This window comes from Vigna unguiculata, chromosome 5 (genome assembly GCF_037176805.1).
Source record: "Vigna unguiculata cultivar grain cowpea cultivar isolate G323 ecotype 2 chromosome 5, ASM3717680v1, whole genome shotgun sequence".
NCBI lineage: Eukaryota > Viridiplantae > Streptophyta > Magnoliopsida > Fabales > Fabaceae > Vigna > Vigna unguiculata.
In genome coordinates this window covers 12,304,029-12,319,505 of record NC_140796.1, presented here as the reverse complement: position 1 = coordinate 12,319,505, position 15,477 = coordinate 12,304,029, and the positions used below count along the sequence as shown (strand labels likewise).

The 15,477-nt window shown below is 26.7% G+C and overlaps 1 protein-coding gene across 1 annotated transcript; it reads right to left on the bottom strand.

Moving 5' to 3' along the window:
- Positions 1-5,818: 5,818 nt before the first annotated feature.
- On the bottom strand, positions 5,819-7,056 carry LOC114185697 (zinc finger protein 10-like). Its single transcript, XM_028073568.2, has one exon. The coding sequence runs from the start codon at positions 6,842-6,844 to the stop codon at positions 5,924-5,926; it is 921 nt and encodes a 306-aa protein (XP_027929369.2). The 5' UTR covers positions 6,845-7,056; the 3' UTR covers positions 5,819-5,923.
- Positions 7,057-15,477: the final 8,421 nt, after the last annotated feature.

Here is a 15,477-nt window from a genome sequence, read left to right as displayed (position 1 = left end):
AAAAATTGGAACAGAATTAAAAAAAAAAGCTAGAGGACCAACTTAATTTTTTGTGAACAGGAATAGAGACAAAAAAAATAGTAATTAAACCTAAAATAATTTTTATATAAACAACTAAAAATATTATATTTTTTATGATGATAAAAAATAATAAAATTATTATTATTGTCATTCTTATAATTATAAAATTAAATATAAATACTTTTTATAATTTTAATGTAATTGATTTTTATTTATTATGATTATGTGTAAAAAACCAGTCAAATTGAAAAAAAAAATTAAATTATTAACAAATGGTTACTTAAAAGATTAATAAAATAATTATTTTAATTTTAAAAAATTATTTAAAAGGTAAAATAAAAAAATAAATGTGAACATAAATAGAGAATATTTTCTTTATGTATAAATATAGATATTTAAAATATCAAAATATATAAAATATATTAAAAATACATAATTATTTTAAAAGAAATATTTAAAATTGTATATTAAATTTTAAAAATATAAAAATATTTGGAACCCCGGTCACTCATGTGTCTATATAAAAATCGTCCCTATCGATATATATTATCAGATTTAGAAGTGTATACTAGATTATCCAATTCGGTATTTACAATTACATGCCAGACGAGATAATCCAATATATACTTTGAATCCGGTAATGCATATTAGATTCACTAATCCAAAATTTTAGTCTTGAATTGGACAATCTGAAATTCACCATGTTGATAGTTTTGTGAAGATGATAAAAATGAAAATGGTGATGGGCTAAGATGATGGAGATGGCAGCTGAAGGCCAAGACAGGTCCATGAGGAAATAAATTTAGGGTTTTTAATATATTTTGTTGAGAGGTAAGATGAGAATAAAATATTTTATTGGGGTGCAGGAAGAAGAAAGAGGTGCTGGAAGAAATGCTCAAAATCGTGTAAATTTATTTTTCTTATAATTTTAATTACTTACAATTAGTTTATATAAATTCTTTGATTTGAGTCTCATCAAAATGTCAATTCAATTAAGTGGAAATGTGTCAGAGGTTTTACATATAATTTATTTGTATAATTTAAAAAAGTAAATATATTAAATATTTAAATATAAGTGGAAAACTAAATGTATAAAATATATCAAAAGTCTCACTTTAATATTTCTTTGTAAATATTTTATATGTTTACTTCACGAATCTACGTAATCAGATGTACTTCAGAACTTTATTTTACTTTGTTAATTGTAAGATATAAATTTTTTGGATGAGGCTCACCCACCATAAATAAAGTATGTGCAAGTGAGTTCGTGAGAGAAGAAACTGCTTCATAGCAATTATATTCTAAATGAATTACTCAAAAAGAAGTGAGTGGTGACTCAAAAACTAAATTAATTAAGTACGAATAGCAAATCCCAGACAAAATACCACCTAATACTCTGAAGTTTCTATTTCAAAATTCGGATTTCCCAAAGCAATAATTTCTAATTAACGAGTGAAATGCTTGTTAAACATAGAATTCCCAGACAATTTCATAAACAACTAATATTTTCTTGTCATTCTATAGTTCTATTCTTCATCGCCAATTAAGTAAGTTGAAAAGCGACACTTAGCACATGTGCACTCTGCAATATGCTACCCTAATTTTCATTGCCATCTCTCTCTTCTCTATTTTTATAAGGAAAACTAAATTATTGAATTAATTAAGTTGAAAAAAAAAATGTCACCAAGTAAGTCAAGAAGTCTCTCCTTAAAAAATACGTCAAAAAGTCTTATTTTAATACACACTTATTACTGACATTAAAAAAAAATACTAAATATAAGACCTTAAAAAAAGAATACAAAATATTAGTCTTCGTTTACAAGACCCAAAATATATTCCTTTTAAACTAGATCTACTTGTACAACATATAATAATTTCTAAAACTAAAAATAAGGATGAATTATCTTTGTCCAAAAAATGATTAATTGAAATTCATGCAAATTACTTAGTTATGTTTCATATGGAAATCATTTGAATTACATATCAGTCACAGAGTTGTCGTTAATTGATAGTTATATATTGGTGTTATAAATGAATTTTATCTGGTTAAGAATCTAGATGTTATTATTTATGGTGTCCTATTCATAACATGCTTTTTTACAAGAATGTCATTCTCATTAATAGTTTACAGGTTTCCAACAATAACTACATTCCCTATATAATAGTTTTGAGACAAATCCTAATTTTGTAATGTCTAAAGAAGTTCGTTTTGCATATAAATTAAAATTAATTAGTTTCTAAATAAATTAATATGTCTGATGAAATGGAAGATTCTAATACTAAATATAATGATAAGTCAGTTCAAACTACAAAGAAACATGATAGAGATATTTCAAAAGAAAGTTAATACTAAATCTTTAAAATAAGAACTTCTAAAATATATGAGTTTTAAAAGTATATGGAATTCAAATTATAGAAGGATTTTCGTGAAGGAAATTATGTTTTTACTTTAGTTTATTCATAATAGTTTTTTTTCCTATTTGTGTGATGTAATTTTATTATGTGTTTGATGTGATTTCTATGTTTTTTTTTTCTTTTTTTTTCCTATTTAATAAAATCTTCACATATGGTGTTTAGCATAAGCTTATTTAAAATATGCATTTTAAAAAAGAGAAAAAAAGAAAAGTATAGCTACACATATGTATGTAGTGACGAAGCTTCTATGGAGCTGGGAGGGGCCTTGGCATCCCCAAATATTTTTTATTTTTTTAAATTATATATATATTTTTGAAATTTTTAAGAATTTTAATTTTTTTTTAAATTATAGATAGTGTATTTTAGAAATTGAAGAAAATTATATTATATATTTTTTATTTCTTTTATAAAATAAAATATTTAATACTAATAAATCATAAATCATAAAATCAAATATAACAAAGAATACAAATATTTATGTTTAATTATTTTTTTTATCTATGTTTTCATCTAAAAATATCAAATTGTAACTAAACAATTGAAATCAAATTGAGACTAAAGAAAATGTGAAGACCTTAATATTTTTGGAGATAGTAACCAAAAGAGTAATTAAACAAAATATTTAATAAGATATTTTTTATTTTCTTTCTCATTACCTTTTTAATTTTTCACTCTCGTATTTTTTTTTTGTTTTTGAAGGAAAAATAAAGTTATATATATATATATTTATTATTTTTGCTCTTATTTCTTATTTGTTTCTTTTCTTTCTCGAATAACAAGATGTAACTCTCTCATCTTACTTGATAATAAAATATTATTTTAATAATTATTAAAATTATTTTTTTTTCTCATGAGTATCTTGTATATTCATTTTTTATTATTATAGAAGTAAAGAATAATGTATTATGTGTTTTTTCATAACCGATTTTTAATAATGACTTGACTACCATATATTTCTCTTTTAATAATTATGTCTCTCAATGTTTTACTAGATTATAACAAATTATTTTTTAATATATTTAAAAAAAATTATATTGATGAAGAATAAAATAATAAATGTTTTTTTAAAAGTGATAAAAGAAAAACTACGATGAAAAACAACATAGATTCTACTTCTTCACGTATTTTAAAAAATTATACTAATGATTCGATTTGATGATTCAATTGTTCAGTTACATAAGTTATTTTTTGAAAACATTATACTAATGATTCAATCAAAATCAAATAATTATATTATTTTGGCTCCTCCAACATTCTTAATCAAGATCCGCCACTATATGTATGTGCATATATACGTAGCTAGTGAAGGATACAGATTAGAAGAATAGAAGAATAGGATGCTAGCATTGAAGGCTATTTTAAAATGTCTTTTATACAAAGTAAGTAAGCTTCTGCAATTTTATCATTTTTATTAAGAAGATATTATAGTGTGAGAGATTACAAATCTGATTTTTTAATCAGAAAAACAAAGATGATTTAAATAAGACAAATGATTTTTCCTCATTCATAAAAAATGTAAAACAATAGAAATGATATTTTAATAAAGAGAATTTTATCAAACTTCGACAATCCTTTATCATTTTCCGATTAAAGTGAAAAAATTTAAAAAGTATATAAAAAATAAAAATTAGATTTAATTAGTTGAAACATACTCAGTTTCGTTCCAAAGTTTCAAAATGTTACCCATTTTTACCTTTGTGTTAATTTAGTACCTAAAAATTTAGTACTCAACTTTGGATTATAAATTGACACAAACATAAAAGATTGCACTAATGCAAATTAACAAATTTAGATACTAAATTAATACAAACGTAAAAGTGTGTATCATTTTGAAATTTTGGAACAAAACCGGGTATAATCCGACTAATTAAATCTAAAAATTAAAATTATAATACCTTAGTGTAGAAAACAAATTTTGTCAAAAAAAAGTTTGTTATCAAATATAAAATTTTGATATTTAAATAAAAGTAAATTGTCACGCTATGTATACTTTATGTCTTCTCTTAGAAAACCAACTAATACGAAACCTATAAATTTTTAAAAATAACTCTTTTAATTGACCATTTTAGGTAAAAATAAAAGACGCGATTCTAGTTCCATCAAATTCCCATTGAAGGTATCCATCAGAGAAAAAATGGTACTATATCACCTCCCAACCAAGGTGCATCGATTATGCAGCAGACTTGAGTGGCCATGGTTAATTTGTAGGGAAGTTGGAGTTGACACATTATAATTGAGAAGCTTGTCATTGTGTGTACCTAATTCATGCATACAGAAGAAGAAACAAAAATTGCGTTGCAAGGTCCAATGAGTTTTGTTGGGATAATATTCTCCTTGTGAATATAAAAAAGCAAAGCATAATATCACAGCCTATTCTTTAAAGAGATTGATTCTGGAGTAGGTGGCAGATTTTGGAGGGATTTAGGAAAGAGTGAGGAAAAGAAAAAAGGTGAGACAGAATGTAAGCAAATGGATTTATGCGCGAGGGAATAAGGATACCAACCATTGCAACAAATCTGATGAAGATGAGAATAATACAAAGTAAAAGGGAATCAATGTTGGGATGTATCTGACTTTATATGCCTTTGAAACGCTCAAACATGTTTTATATATTCCTAACTTTACTCATATGTCAGTCAGGTACTGAATAGGAAAACGAGCTCACAATATTCCATGCAGTTCTTAGTAGGATCCTTCACCCTCAAACCCCACATGCATGCACTCATCTCAATGCTCCAACCATCAAATTTACACACACAATCAATAATTCTTTTATGCTCTGTTCAAACCTATGTACCAACTTAGGCCCCACATAATCAGTACAAGAAGCATGCATCAATGGTAAATATATATATGTTCATTGCATGCTCATATGGAAAGCTTCTTCCAGCAACATACAAGAAAATTTGTGGTATAAAACCTGGAAGTTGAGACTATAATTTTAAGTAGTGTTTCCACAAACAAATAATAATGAGTTATCTCACTGGGAAAAACCTGCTTGCGTGAGTTCTGCCAATTAAAAATGTAAATAGAACTAATGTTTGTGACCTGATTTGTGGCACAAGACAGATTTTCTATGTGCCATAAAAGCAAAGAAATGAAATTAAACTACAGGGTGCAACCTAACCTAAGTTGATTATCTAGTTACAAAAAATGTTTCATATTACTTAATATACACTGCTAAAATAGGTTCTACAATCACATGAATCTTGTATATATGTTATGTTCCTACTAAAAAATGATATAGAACCGCAATGTTTCTCAGATGCTTTTAATTGATCCTAGTAAAAATCGATGCAAACATCAGTTATATATATAATTGCACTCTTTGATGAGCTAGCTTGGTTTAGATTGCCATATTGTTATTATCACACATCCAATCAAACATCAAAATATTCCTTACATGGTATCAAAAGAAATAAACAAGAAACAAGAGGGAAATCAGAAAAGAGTAAAATTATATTTATTAACAACTTCAAATGTTTTACTATACCTCGGACCTATAACCAAGCCTTAGCTCCAGATCTAGCTCTTCTATAGAGCTAGGGCTAAAATCAAACATCTCTGACTGCACATGATCCTTATCAACTGAACATGGTTTGGGAAAGAATGGAATGGATGAAGTGTCTGATTTTCTCTTCTTGAAACTTGCATCTGTCTCTTTATTCTCAAACTCCACAACTGGGTGAGCTTGACTCATAAACAAGTTCATGCTCACAGCCACCTCAGTTTTACCCTTATCACCCTCACTCCTACACCCAGAATCCAATCCCTGCAACTTTTTCTCAACACTAGCTTCAAGATCGAGCCTACTCGAACAAAATCTGAAGTCATCGGTTAAATTTGGCCAGGATTTGGAAGAAAGAGAAGGGGAAGACTCATGACATCCTTTGAAAATTGAAGAGTTATTGTATAGCGGAATCTGGGGTTTCTCTCTGCATCTCTTGTTAACTGATGTGCCTAAAACTTTGGAAGGTGGAGCAACAACATGAGAATAAGGATCAGAATTAGGGTTAGTGTTATGAGCCAATCCACTGATAGAAGGTGGGTATAAGTAACCCAATGAAGTGAAAGAAATTTGAACCGAATTCGGGGCTTGTGTTTTCTCAAGATCATCATTGAGGATTTCATTCTGAGGGCTATATGGTTGCTTTAGTCTTGCTCTATCTCTTCTATGAACATTCATGTGGCCTCCTAAAGCCTGTGCTGACCTAAATTCCCTTGTGCAAAAGGTACAAGAATATGATCGTGGTGGCCACACGCAACCAGACCAAGCTGCATCTTTAGCAAAGGCTTGTTCTTCCCATGAGTGGTCATCATAGGAAGGGTAATCAGTAGAAGAACCATGAAGATTAGAGCTCATGGAGTACTTTCTCTTACTCCGGATCAAACATTGACCCTCCTCCATTGTTCACCTCGATTCAGGAAAAGGAAAAGTGAAGGGAATTTTGAGATTGTAGATATGGGAATTGAAAGCTACATGAGTCTACACTGTGGGAGGAGTTGAGATAGATGAGGAGAGAGAGTTTTTTGGAAGGTGAAGTAGTTGGTACTCTACCTTGAATGTCTCGGAGTTTAGCTAATATTTTTTTTGTTTTATGGTATATTTTATGGTTGGCTTCCAACACAGTTAATCACACATTTGTATGAATACTCCAAGTTCCCGTTTTCCTGCATTTTCTGTGTGAGAGAATGCGATGCAGCAATGACTAGAAAATTATTCTTGTGGGTCCTTAAATTAGTTGTGTGAGATGGCCACAGATTATTACAGACTCAAATCAAGAAATCTGACTGAAATATCCTCTTTTGATGCAGCAATGACTAGAAAATTATTCTTCTGCCGTTTGGTCTTTTGTGATACTTCTAGTCAAATATTGTTATTATTATTTGAGCGGAAAACAAACTTTATAATTGAGCAATGTACTCTTTCCAACTAAAAATATATATCTAATGTAAATAAATTCTAATTAATTTTATCATATACTTAATAAGAGTATTTCTAAAATTTCCCTCGTTTATGTTTTATTTTCAAATTTTTTTAATATCAAATTCTAAGAAAGAATATTTTAGATAAATGATTGTTTTCCAAATAAAGTAGTACTTCTGCTCGTTTTATATTTGAAAATATAGTGCGAATATGAAAATTAAAATTAAGTCAAAACTATATCAGAATAAGATTCAAATATAAAATCAGTGTATCACTTAAATTTCTAGTGTGAAACACGAGATCCAAAGCCTTAAGCATAAAGTAAAGGGTGATTAATTAAAAGATTTGTAGCCAATTTGATCAAGTATAAGAGAAACTAGTTATTGTGTATATGATCACTAATAGTAACAAGGAAGTGGGGACCAGGAAAAAAAAAAGGTTATGGAAGGTCTCAATGATGCATGAATCCCAAAAGGTTAATACCAAAAGGTAAATTTTAATGGTGGACAGATCTAAGGAATAATTTTGGATTTATAAAAGAAACTAGTTCGATAAGAATCTAAAATGGAATATCGGATTAAGAATTACGATAAACTTTTGAAAAGATAGATGGCATGATGAAATCACTCATGCCATATCCTAAAGTATATGACAATTCAAATATGAAACAAACAACTTTAGACGAGTTAGGACAATTGAATGAAATCAAGTGGAAATGGAACATGAGTTGGAAATGGTTTGAATATGGGAAAAACCATAAGTACATACACTAATGTGAGAACTTTCTACAATCTTTCTAAGTAAGGAAATGGAGACACTTGGATATGGGATGGTAAAGATGATATGTCTTACATTGTTAAAGATGCTAATTTGAAGTTGCATAACAATTATAATTGGGAAGATACAACACTATTTATGACATTACTAATTGTGAAGGTACTACCATCTCTCCAATATTTTGTTTGAAAAGTTACACTAAATAGAATTGCTAATAAGAAATACCTAAGATAGAGGGGATGCAATTTGTACAATGATTTATGTGTTATGTGTGTGGAGAGAGCAAGGAAACTATTTTTTTGGTATAACATAGTGTCTAGAGTATGTAATATGTGTGATATATGGGTAGAAGTGAGTAATGTATACCATAATTAGGTAAAAACACATTTCAACACTTTTACCTCGCGAAGTTAAATCAAAATGAAAATATGATTTGGAGGAGGATATCGATACCAATTAAAAAGAGCATATGGAACCAAAGAAATGATATTTTGTGTCAAGGCTGATGTAGAAAAAATCTTATGTACGATCCAAATGAGAATTCGGGCATGGGTATGGAGCAAAAATCAAAAGGCAATTTTTTTCATATTTTAATTGGTATTAGAACATTGTTGTAAGATGCTTAGAAAAAAATATAAAAATAGATAACTTGTCCAAATTAGGTTGTAAGAAGATGTGAATGCACATTTAGAACAAAGACAATGAACAAAGAAGAAAACTTGGCATAATAGGGTACTGAATTGACCGAAAGGGAGGATAAAACATAACAAGCCAAAACTATTTAGATTCACATGAGCCAGGTCGAGCTTCAAATTTTTTAAGCTCACTAATAAAATGGGCTAGGTTGAGTTGACTCATTAAGTTATCAACCCATGGTGGACTAGACTAGGTCGGTGACCCATTTTGATAGCTCTAATGACATATCACAATAGACACAATAACCTCCTAGAGTGCATATCAATGTTCACACCATATACACCTTGTGTTCTATAACCAACATCATCAGAGGGTGAAAGACCAATTTGCAAGGCAATCAAACCAAACTTAAAGGTAAGCTTGAAAGATATCATGGTTTTATGGCAACTCGGTTTGAATCTAGTTCAATATAATGCTTTTTTAGGTAAAGCGGACCATAACTTGTTAGAAAATGATTACTCAGATAATATTAATAATAATAAAAATATAAAATGATATAATAATAATTATTAGATCAATAATAATACTGAGACAATATATATAAAATAATGAATATTAATCAGATATCAACAAATATAATAACAATAATAAATAAAAAATAAACAATGAAAAGAATAGAAATATCCTGGGTTGAGGCACGCATAGCGCTATCCTTAGAGAAAAAACGCCCCTACTGCATACAACAACCCGTCAGATCAATCGAGTGCAGCGAAGGATCTCTGAACCTTATGAACACCACTGTCTTAAAGATAATATAGAGAATAAAGAATAGTGTTTGTTGTCTCTGTTTGTTGTGTCTTTCCCCATGCACCTAGGTGGTATTTATAGGTAGAAAATGGAGACAAAGAAGTAAATAGTAATAAAAATATAATCGTTAGCCATTAAAAGCATTAAACCATAAATTAAAGGTCTATAAAAACATGAGTAACAGTAGAATTTCTATTTTAATTATTTATTTTTTAAATTATATTAAAATATTTCCAACATAACTTACCAAAGGTTGAAGGACCTTTCTCATCAATGATTGATTTACTTGAAATATTCTATCATGTAGAAGGTCATGTTTGAAGGACATATGCTAGGGATATTTTGAATTGAATTGTAAAAGTATTATAGTATACTATGGAGACCTAATGTTGAAAAAAAACTATATACAATTTGCATAGAAGTTGAAACACCCAAAATACTTATATATATATATATATAGAGAGAGAAGGATAATTAGATAGATATAGATATATACACACTCTTTTTTTTCTATTTTCTAATTGTTTGGCTTATCATGAGTACACTCACATCTTTCTTATGTGTGCAGTAATGTTCAAATGATGTATTTCAATTAAATATTTTTTATATTGCACATTTAAATATTTCTACTACTTCTTAATATTTTTATTTATTGTATTTTTTTCACACAAGAATATTTAACTCTCAATTTAAGTGTTCAATGAAATAAACATTTCATTTACTGAGTAATATAAAAAAACTTATATTCTTTATTCTTATTATTAATTTTTATTTTATTTGAATGACTCTTTTGTTTTTGTTAAAACAATTTTATTATCTTTCAACAGTTCGACCAGTTTGATATTTTAAAAATTTTCTTAAATTGTATTTTTCTATTTCATTTAATGCTTTATCAAATTATTTCTAAGACACACATTTGATTGTTTTTATTTATGTTTTTAATCAACTTTATTTTTATCATGACTTTTGTATTTTTTATATAATTATTTTAATTTTCTAATTCATTATCACAAGTATAATTTTATCACTGCAATTATATAAATATTTCTTTTACTATAATATAATATTAATGTGATTTTCATTAATTTTTTTTATCATTATCCAACACATACTAAAGTTCAAAAATGGTAGATATATGTTAAATTGAAATTATTATTATTTTAATCTTTGTTCTTTGTGTAATTTTATTCAAGTGATGTATTTTAATTTTTATTATGTATAAAAAAAAGATTTGATTAGAATTTAAAGAATGAAAGTAAAGAAACATTTAAATTATTTTTAATTTGAATATCTATTTTTCTTTTATAATTTTTGAAAAATATTTTTAAAATTTATTAACTAAGTTTCATTACCGTTTGTAAATTTAAGTTTGTAAATTTAATTATGTTTTTGTTCTCATAAATTTTTAATTGATATTCTAATTTAAAATGTTTACAATTTATAATTTTTTTCCTAAATATTTAATAATGTATATCTTCTCTTAATATTGATATTTAATAATATTATATTGTATCATAAGTTTGTATTATTTATAAAAAATAATTAATTGATATTGAAATAAAAAAAAAAAGAATACATACATGGATACAATAATATAACAATTTTACGGTGGGATGAGGATGTAAAAGAAAAAACTTGATACCTGCTATGTTTAAGTACGAGGATGATGATGCATTTATTCTTTGATAATAATAATGGGATAACTCATTTTGTTATGTCTTGTCATTCCTATCTTGGTTGTGTGAAAAAGTAAAGAAATTATTGGATTCCAAGTGGCACAAGATGCAGTATGTCAATTTTCTTTCGTAGGAACTTCTACAAGAAAAGCAAAATAAAAATATATACGCTAAATAAGTTTTTTAACAAATTAAGATTAGTTAATGTATAAAGTAAAAAGTATTTTGAAAGCTAAATGAGAAATGCAAAGAAAATATTTTGTATACACACTAGTTGCACACACCCTTAACTTCCTGGTACATATTGGTTTATTAAGAAAAACATGTTTAAATCCTAATAAGTATTAATGACGACATATACCAACAAACAAGAATTTATTATAAATAATATATATATATATATATATATATATATATATATATATATATATATATATATATATATATATATGTGTGTGTGTGTGTGTGTGTGATCGCGTGGTCCAAGGATTGAGAAGGATGAGACATCTCTACTTTCTAGGAAATGATATTTGGATTATAAGAAGAGAACATCTTGATGTTATAAAGATCACTTTTATGTAAATTTTTTCAAATTGGATACAAGGTTTTGAGTGCGAAAACACACCAAGTTTTTTCATTAAAAAATAATTGAATAATTACCCAATCACGACAATTTATAATATAATTAACTCTGTGTTTAAAAAGAGGACGAATAGTATAATTTTCGATCTGTATTCTTTCTGCTCAGTTAAGACGAATATTTGCGTTACATTATATTCTCCAAGTAACCAATTACAAAAGACGCAAACCTGCTACTGCACTGCATAAATTATATTTTTCTTTTGTATGTTTTCTCTCGTTATTCTATTTTTTTACCACAGATCTTGTCTGCATGATTAAAATATTCCCTCTAAATATTTCTGTAGTTTGTAGTTTATAAATTATAATATCTTCGTTACCTTTTTCTTAATCCCCACCCCATTAGAATTGAGGGAAGAAAATGTATTATTAACTGTAATTAAGAATATTTATGGCTCGAATTCATTTGATTAGGTGCCACATAATGACAACGGTTGTAGGATTTGAATCTGGATGATTTAGGAATAGTAAGATTTGATTTGAATAGCCAAACACCTGATGGTCCAAATTTGTTTTTCATTCTTATTCTCGATTTATGTATGCACTCGTACATATTTCAAATATTAACTAATTCTTTTCAAAAAAAATAAAAGTTATAGTAAATATATATATATATATATATATATATATATATATGAAATAATGATTATATAATTGACATTTTATAGCAATTATAATATTTATTATTTTTTGTAAATATGAAGAGGAAAAATATTTTGACAATTTCAGTGAACATAGTGGGTATATGTGACATTCTATTTAATAAATAAAATTTTAATAAATAAACATCACATAGTTATGATATAATAGAGCACGAGACATATAATATAAAGAATTTTTACAGTCCTAGATAGAATTCGAAAAATGTAACAATTGTCCAAAAGTTGCTCAGAACAAAGGAAATTACAAAATAACAATACTTCAAAAGAGGCTTCATAGTAGAAACCAACAAGCTTAATTAAACTGCAACATCTCTACTATCACTACTATCAGTGGTGGAATTTGAATAAAAATTTTAGGGGGGCCAAATTATATTTGTTATATATAAATTATTTTTTTAATTAAAAAAAATATTTCTTTACATCATTTTTTCTATTCAAAACAAGCACTCATGATATATATGAAAGAGTAACATTAAGTTTATCATCAACAATAATATATTAAAAAAAAGTTATCTTTAGTCAGAGTGCTCCTCTACCCTCTTTCAATGACTTAAAATCTTCAATAATTAAAATTAAAGCTAGTTGCAATATCCCTTTCAATATAGATTATCATAGTGCTTGCTAAAAATTCAACCTCCATCTTATTTCTCAACTTGTTCTTGATTATTTTCATTGCAGAAAAAGATCTTTCGGTTGATTTGGTGGGTATTGCATTTTCAAAAACATTTTCAAATTCATTATATGTAAATTTAGGAACCTTAAAAAGTAGTTTTTTGTTTTCTTCAATGTTTGAATTTTCATGAAGTTTCTCAATTTTAGATGATGTAAACATATTTTTTTCATCTTTATCACATGTCTTCCTCTTGAGAAAAAATCAATTCTTTTACTCGGGAGGTGTTAATTATTCTCGTCTCTTATGTAGCATTAAAGTGTGCATTTAGTACATGAGGAAGGGTGGTTAGTCTTTTTTTGTAAATAGTGGAATTACTTATTTGCACGTAAGATTCACTTCAAAAATAGTATACTTCAGTTCAAAAATAGTATACTTCAGTTAAAAAGTAACGGTTAAAAAATAGTGCAATTCAATTCAAAATTAGTGCAATTTAGAGGAAAAAAAATTAGTGCAGTTCAAAGAAAAGTTCAGTTCAGAGCAGTTCAGTTCAATTCATATTATAGTTCAATTTAGTTTAGTGTAGTTCAATTCAATTCAATTTTTAAATTACTATTTCCTAGACACTTTTAAATTATAAATGTTAGATTACTGTTGCACAATACAACCATATATAATAAAATTAGTGCAGTTTAATTCAAAAATAGTACAATTTGGTTCAAGATTTGTACGATTCGGTTTCAAAATAGTATACTTCATTTCAAAAATAGTGCATTTCAGTTCAAAATTAGTGTAGTTTAGTCAAAAAACGATTCAAAAATAGTGTAGTTCAATTCAACAGTAGTGTGGTTAAGTCGAAAAGTAGTGCAATTTAGTTTAAAAATAGTGCAATTTAGTTCAAAAAATAGTGTAGTTCAAAAACAATTCATTTTATAGTAGTTTAGTTCAATTCATATTATAATGCGGTGTAAATTAGTGCAGTTCAGTTTAGTTTAGTTTTTTAGAAGAAAAAAGTTCAGTTCAGTTCGTCTGAACTATTTTTTAGTTCAGTTTAGTTCATGTAAACTATTTTTTAGTTCAATGCAGTTTTATACAGTGCAGTGCAGTTCAGTTCGTTCTGTCCAGTCCTAGTTAAGACCTTATTAAAACTAAGAGGTCCAAATTATACAAAAGAGACAAAAATAGAAACCAAAGTTGTATTTGAACCAATTTGATAAATATCGAATAAGTCAAAAAAAAATTTAGAAACAATGAAAAATTATGCGAAAAAAGCTATTCTTCAAATGAAATTATACTAAAGAACCAAAGATATTACTGAAAACAAATATTGTAAGTTAGATAATAAATAAAATGTATAAAAGTGGATATGAGTATGTTGAAATCTCTATTTTCATACCTATTTAAAACAACGCAGTTTACATGACACAAAATAAAAATATGTGAAAGATACCAACTCTCAATTTTAAGGAAAAATAATTTAAATTTATAATATATAAGTAATAGACTTATTTAAAGTAAAATAAAAAATAAAAAATAAATAATTAAATAATAACTAAACAATATGTTATTAGAAAAAAGTTACGTGTGCATGTAATCACAGTAGATAGGAGTAGTGAATATCAGGACTAATCTAGCTAGCATGAACTCACTTCTCTTTTATTTTATTTTATTTCTTTTGCATTGCGAAACTCATCATTCGTCACTTCGTTCAGAATATCATTATGTTTGTTTTAAGGCTAACATAAATATATTTGATTGTAACCGGCCAGTGGGCTCCAAACTTATCAAGTTTTTCAATGGCTATCTGATAATCACATACAAACAACAACTAAAAACAAGAAGTTGTTTTTTAATTAGACAGAAAGATATATAATTCTATAGTTAAAGAAGAAAGCGAAGGAAGGTGAAAAAATTTACACCCAAGCATATTTATATGTAAAAGGTAAAAAGAATGAGAAATTATGTAAGAAAGTATAAGAGGATAAATATGTTTTTAATCGGTTTCTAAATTTTAATGGTAAAATTAAAGTTTGTCCTTGTTCAAAGTTTAATGCAGTTTGATAAAAAAAATTAAATAAGATATAACTTTTTCAACCCATTTATGTTGATTTTTTTTAACATTTTAACACATTTCAACTCAAATATCAACATGTAACACTTTAACTTTAATTTGTAAAAACAATTTGATGTCATTGAGTTAAGAGAGTTATATTTATTTATTTTTAAAGTTTGGAAACAAAAAATATATTAAAGTTTAATACAAAAATAAATTATAATTTCATGTCCAAATTTGATTTAGGTATTACA

Excerpts from the sequence above, each read along its gene's own strand:
- LOC114185697 (XM_028073568.2), bottom strand. The coding sequence starts at position 6,844 with ATGGAGGAGGGTCAATGTTTGATCCGGAGTAAGAGAAAGTACTCCATG.